The 6,967-nt window shown below is 40.0% G+C and overlaps 1 pseudogene and 1 gene segment (V, D, J or C); one reads left to right on the plus strand and one right to left on the minus strand.

Annotated features, from left to right (window-relative positions):
• Positions 1–228: 228 nt before the first annotated feature.
• On the plus strand, positions 229–1,867 carry LOC119919002 (the record flags this gene model as incomplete). The annotated part of the segment is given in 2 exon segments: positions 229–259; positions 1,366–1,867. Coding segments are annotated over 2 exon segments (360 nt in total), but the record flags the coding sequence as incomplete, so codon positions are not given.
• Positions 1,868–5,028: 3,161 nt separating this feature from the next.
• LOC119919001 lies at positions 5,029–6,420 on the minus strand (annotated as a pseudogene).
• Positions 6,421–6,967: the final 547 nt, after the last annotated feature.

Below are 6,967 nucleotides of genomic sequence, written 5' to 3' on the forward strand. Positions count from 1 at the left end.
CTTTATCTTATTTAAATAAGAATAAGAAACTTTCATTTTAAAATAATATATCAAATAAAAACATGCATTCTGGAAATTTTTACACTGTCTTATTTTCATATTTAACATAGAGCTGAAGAAACAGCCATGTTGTTGAGTTTGTTTGTGTCAAAGTCAGAGAGCCGTGTCTCTCTACAGTGAGAGGTTTTTGTACGGCGGCTCAATGAGTTTGTATCACTGTGGTGGACTTTTGGTGGAGGAACCAGACTGGATGTTGGAAGTAAGTCAAACCTTTAACAAACTTTTATTTTAAGAGCTGTTTTGTTCTTTTATATTCAGCATGCCAAGAAACTATTTGACTTTCTAAATTAATGTATAATATTTAATAAAATATTATGCACTAAGATTAAATGTTCACTTCAGCAAATCCAATTCAAAAACTTGTTCCATTAAATATAGAACAGTAGGCTAAACCTGAGGAGAAATCACTATTTACAATATTAAAGGTAAAGTTGTAGCTTGAAGGCTTGTAGCCTTAGTTTAGTTTGACAAAGTCAGAGAGCCGTGTCTCTCTACAGTGAGAGGTTTTTGTACGGCGGCTCAATGAGTTTGTATCACTATGGTGGACTTTTGGTGGAGGAACCAGACTGGATGTTGGAGTTTCTGCTGAAATACTAAATACAGCATTGTCAAATCATGCTTTAAATTCACGATTTGAAAGTTTGAGGCACAATACTTTTATTGTTCATGTTTTTATATCTCCTCCTTTACCATGGAGGCTAACTCAGAGAAGCTTGACTAAACTTTTCTTTACACATACCTGTCATACTGAAATTCAAACACCCTGAAGTGGCGAAAAGATCAAACTTTAATCTTAAGGTAAAAATGTATGCCAAGATTAGTTTTGAAATTTCCACTGCCATAATAACTGTTGTTAGGATTTAATAAAATTAACTTTCTTCCGGTAAAATTGAACAGATAGAAGATAAAGATGGATACTTCCAAATGTTGCATATATTGTTAGAAATTTTGTTTGAAATCATTTAAAAACGTTGGTAACGATGAGTGAAATACATATGAAGAACATTTCCTTCTGGTCAGTTCATTTTCTGTATTTGTTTCCTCTAAATGTTTTAAATTAATGTATAGTTGAAATTATTGAAGAGAAATTTGATATTTTAAATCTGTAGTTTGATATGTTTCAGGTCGTTCTGTATGATGATTCTCTCTGTGCTGATTTGCATGAGAGGCTTCTTAAAGGGAAGTGAAACAATGTGTGAGTGAGTGACTGGTGGAGCAGAAAAACCATCTGACAGAAACTCCTTAAAGGAGAAAATCAGCTCTCACACAGTAAAGGTGTCCTCTAAGCTGATTGGTGTCTCCTAGGTGATGTCCGTCCCACCCTGACGGTGCTGCCCCCCTCCAGTGAGGAGCTGCAGCAGGGGAAGGCCACGCTCATGTGCCTGGCCAACAAGGGCTTCCCCTCAGACTGGAGTCTGGCCTGGAAGGTGGACGGCAGCAGCAGCAGCAGCAGCTGGGAGGAGAGCAGGAGCCCCGGGGTGCTGGAGAAGGACGGCCGCTACAGCTGGAGCAGCACCCTGAGGCTCCCTGCAGACCAGTGGAGGAAGGTGGGCTCTGTGACCTGTGAGGCCACCCAGGGCTCCCAGGCTCTGGTCTCAGAGACACTGAGGAGAGACCAGTGTTCCCAGTCCTGACCTGACTCACTGGGACTCTGCTACTGGTTTTACTCTCTGAACTCTGTAACTCTCTCTGTGTCTGTGTCTCTTTCTTTCCTTAAGTCATTCTCTAATCACATGTTTCATGGTTAAAGTTTGTTTACTGGATTTAATTTGGATTATTTCAACACAATAAAGACCAGTTCATCAAATTTGTTGTTTTCATTTCTGTTATAGTGACTGTACTCTGTTACTCTGTCATCAGATCATATTAACAATATTCAACTTTAAGTAGTGAAGATTCATTGATGTAATAATGCTCATGCTGTTAACACTGTAAGAAAAAAAAAAAAGTTATTTCAAATTAAATAATATTTCATGATAGTTTTATTTTTTACCAACAAAGATGCATTTTCCTTCATTTTATCAGTGCAGGATTATATCTGAGGTAATTTCTTGTTCTCCTTGAGTCTCACCTTACAGAGTCTCTGTTTAGCAGAGACACTGTAAAGTTTCTCTTTATAGCTGCATTAAGAGAACTTTCTAAATGCAGGTATAAACAAGGTGTGAATGAAAGAATGAAAGCGGGTGTTTTCATGAATTCATTTAAAATGTAGTTTGTACAATCTACATTACTCAATACAGTTTCAAGGATTAAAAATAAATATAAAGTACTTTCAACATGAGAAGGTTCTTATCTCAGATTTTCAAACCAAAGATTTTATGTCAGTGTTGCATATACCACACAGTGACACATTGGTCTATTCTGATGGAGCATGCAGGGTGAAACAGTAAACACAAATATCAAATTCCCATCACATACTCCTCCCTTGTGAGCATTCTTTGATCACTCAAGAATATACAGCATTACAAAAAGATCATCAGGTCATAGAAAGGCATCATGATGTAATCTACACCAGTTTAACCAAGAAAACGAATCTGGGTCCTTCCTTTCATCACAGTTCTGCTGCTGCAACAATGGCATGTTCACTTGTTCATGGAGTGTGATCATTTGAATAGACACACATTTATCAATAGCTCTTACAGTCAAACCTCTGGCACATGGAATAATGCAACATCCACAGAGAGGTAACAGCGCTACAGCAATCATTAGGCCTGCTAGTATGGGCATCACTAAGGCTTTTTATTTAGCAAATACAGAATCAGACCAGTCAAACATATTAGTGTCCACTTCAGAGTTCTCTGCAAGTTCTTCTCGTAGCGAACGCATTCCTTCCAGCACTGGGGTCACCGAACCATCTGGAGCTGTATTGTTGGGCACAAACGTACAAGAGGAGTTATTAAAATTATCCAAGCATCCCAGCCTCTTTGGGTGCTTCTCTTGCCTCTAACACTGCTATGTGATGTCAATGCCTGTGTGTAGTTCACTGTGGTGTACTGTTGTGGTGGCTTTTGTGCATCATGCTTGTGATCTAAGAACTGCAACAGAGGAACTGTTAATGCTATTGCAATGGCAGCAAACATCTGTGTTGTTCCTCGTAGGCCCACACATGTCTGGGTGTCTGACTGGGTCCCATGGATGTCTCCTTCCAGAGACAAACATGCTACTCACTCTTAAATCAGCAGTGGATGAGACCAGGAGTTTTCCCACTAGCTCCCTTGTGTTGATGTTTGCTGTCTAACAGCCTGTGAGTCCGAGACAAAGGGTGCCTAAGCGTTCCCAATCCCTCCTTCACTCACAACACAAGGTCATGTGCTGCTAATGAAACATGTAATCCCCTCCCTGTGTTGTGTCTTAGGCAGATTGAGCATGTTTGACAAAAGTTGTGAGGGTGTGTTGTGAAACCTTTCATGAACCAGTGTCTTGCTTCACCACAATATTTCATTAGTGATAAAGTTACAGTTTTGCAACACCAGCACTCTGTAGTTTTCTAGTAAGGCTAAACTAAAAAGGAAGAAGAAGAATTGGTTAGTGTTAGATATTAGGCTCTGGCCACTGCTCCTGTTTAGGAGAGGGAAAACTTTCAACAATGACAACAAGACAGTAATTCTTTCACATGATGAATTTCTATGATTTGTTACACTTTTGTTGTGCTGTTGTTTCTTTTATACTGTATTAATATTGAAAGACCTAGTGCACATGTGTCAAACTCAAGGCCCGCCACATCATTTTATGTGGCCCGTGAAAGCTTTAAAGATTCATGATTGTCTGAAAATAAAAGTCTATGCTGCCATAAACTACATCTCCCACAATGCATGTCGATTTGTGACCCGAGAAGTGACGGTATCCCGCCACTAGATTGCGATGTTTCCACACCCACTATGGTGGTTTTCCGACAAGTGGAGATGAGAAATGTATACAAACAATCCCTAAATGTCCAAGACCAGAAAACTTTATGCAGAAGGAAGGCAAACTCATCAATGGTGGGAAAGTGAATACATGTTTGTGATTCAAGGAGAAAACCCGGTAGGCTAGGCCTATGTCTTTTGTGTTATGAGACAGTATCAGTGATGATGGATCAACGTTATTTAAGGCTCGTGCAGACAACAGACAGCGTCGGCCGATGGCCGTGCCGTTCACACTGCACAACTTGCCGTCTTGTGATGGGGGTCTTGAAGTCGTTGTGGCGTTCACACTACGTGACTGATCTGTGACAGGGGGTCACAGACTACACGAGCTGACAACGACTGTGTCACCTGATGCTGGTTTCCAAACCACGTTTTGTCAAAAAAACACACGAAACGGGAAATGACGCGAACCTACAGACAAAACAGCTGTTGTTTGTTATTATAAACACAGCAATTACAAAGACAAAGAATCTGGGTGAAAGAATGCATTAGGACACGCAGGTAGCAGGGATTGTCTGAGCTACAGAGAAAGCCGGAGGTGAGTAAAAAGTGTATTTATTTATTTATTTATTTATTTATTTCAAGCAAAATAGTGTGACAACAGAAAAGATACACAATAATAATAACTTATACACTTATGCTTGAAATGGAGTGGGAAGAAGTAAAACTTATTAAACCCACCCCAGTCTATCAAAGAATTTATACATACAAAAAATAGCTGCTTCCTTCATCAATAATCTCAAAGAAAAAATATTACTAATTAAAAAAAAATTTAATAATAATAATAACAATACCTCATTTAGAAACAGTGGATGCACAAGTCAAAACCACACATTCATACCATACATACTAATAATATACAAATATTTCCAGAGGTAACAATGCTTATCAAATACCAACAATGGTAGATGGAATACCACAAGGGTAAATAAATGACAACTAATCCAACAATCTACACAACATGAATACAATCAAACCTCATTGTCATTGTAATGTAACCAGACCTTTCGTTTGTAAAGACGTTTGAAATTGTGAATGCCTTGACATGCGGTGAAAAAGTAGCCTGCTCTGCCAGCTGCCTGCTCTCATTGGCTGGATGTGGATGTCGAGTCGGCCGACTCCTCCAGATATTTGGCGTGCTAGATATCTGGCAGATGTCTGCGATATGGCAGAAATGTGTTGAGGAGGCGTTTTGATGCGTCTTTGAGTAGTTCACACCGATCAACCGCTGATTTACTCCCGATCACAGCCTGACGGTCGCCGAGCGGCAAATCGGGCTAAGAATTGTGCAGTGTGAACTAGGCTTAGGCTCCAGTAGCCTATACGTCTGCATTTTCCAGGTAATCAAACTATCTCTCATTAGTTGGATGTATCCCCTCTGCAAGGCTGTGTGCAGCTGGACTATTTGTTTTATGAAATGCCACATCTGTCCCTCATGTTATTAGCAGCTTTCTGCACCTCTGGACTGTGAAAAAGTGAAAAGATTATGTTTGATGATATTTGTCTTTGTTATTTACTTGAAATGTTGGATCTTTGATTGATGAAGTAATGAGGGTTTTTAAATCTGATAAATTCATTTACTTATGTTATAATAACACAGAGAAATTTTCTTACTAAGGCTATATTTTTACATCTGATAAATGTCCTTAACTTGAATACATAATGAAATAAAGAGACAATTGTTTAACAATATGTTAAGGATTAGTTACGTTTATGCAGTCTTACAGTTGCAACTGGCCCTTTGAGGGTGACCGTATTGCTTATGCGGCCCTCTGTGAAAATGAGTTTGACACCCCTGACCTAGTGTTATGGTTTCTGTGCAGCTGTTGATTCAGATCAGTTCCTCTCCAGCTGCGAGAGGTTTCTGTACGACGTTGTATCACTGTGTGAACGGGAAGCTGTAATCCTGCTGACAGTAATAACTCCTGCATCTTCAGTCTGGACTCCTCTGATGGTCAAAGTGAAGTCAGTTCCAGACTGACTCCCACTGAAACGATCTGAAACTCCAGACAGACGGTTTGTAGCATGATAAATCAAGAGTTTAGGAGCTTCTCCAGGTTTCTGAAGGTACCAGTCTACCTCATTGCTAACACTTGAACTGGCTTTACATCTGAGAGAGACAGTCTGTCCTGGAACAACAGACTGAGCTCCAGGAGACTGAGTCAGGATGATTTCTCCTGATGAATCTGGAAAACAGAAAAAGAGGAGAAGGGTTATTGAGACAAATCCAGTTTGGAGAAAGATGATCAACATCCAAACAGAAGAGTCTCGTTTCTTTAACATGGAGAACAGATGGAAGAAGGTAAATGCTGCTTGTTTCAGTGTTTCTCCATCACAGCAGAACATCATTGTGGTGAACCTGGTTGCATCCTGAAGCAAAGTTTTCAGAAGAGAGTCTCACCCTGAACAAGGAGCCCCAGGGTGGCCAGCAGTAGGATCAGTGACATCATCATTGTGCTGCCGGCGTGTCAGTGGCTCTGAAAGGCCTGGACAGCCACTGATCAACACTGGCCTCTTAACGGCTGGGAGCAGAGAGGCAGGACACATATGCAAACACACAGAGTCAGTGAGCTGTAGCTGTCCTCAACATATCATGGTGTTTCCCCCTCAGTGCTGAGAGTGTTGATCTACATATTTACATATTTACATGTAGAGGATACTGAAAACTTCCCCTACATGTAATATGGTAATATGGTGTTTTAGACAATGATTAGTGACATTAATATCAATGTAGGTTTGACATCTGTAGGTGTCTGTAATATGGAAGTTTCTTCAAGTAAAGTAGTGTTGGGTGTTTGAGGGGATGTTGAGGCCGACGATCTCAGAGAGCTTCCTCGAGAAACTCCAACCAGAAAACATGGAAGTCATCATCAGTTACATTACTGTTTTATGACATGATCTTCCTCAGCAGATGGAGTTCACCCAGCTGTCATGGAATATTTTAACTTTGAAGCCAACGTGGACATGAAGTCCTAAAAATGCAGAGGAATAGGAATTTGAAA

Source organism: Micropterus salmoides, unplaced genomic scaffold (genome assembly GCF_014851395.1).
Source record: "Micropterus salmoides isolate LMB-PRFRI ecotype aquatic unplaced genomic scaffold, ASM1485139v1 Ms_hic_scaffold_2527, whole genome shotgun sequence".
NCBI classification, from domain to species: Eukaryota; Metazoa; Chordata; class Actinopteri; order Centrarchiformes; family Centrarchidae; genus Micropterus; species Micropterus salmoides.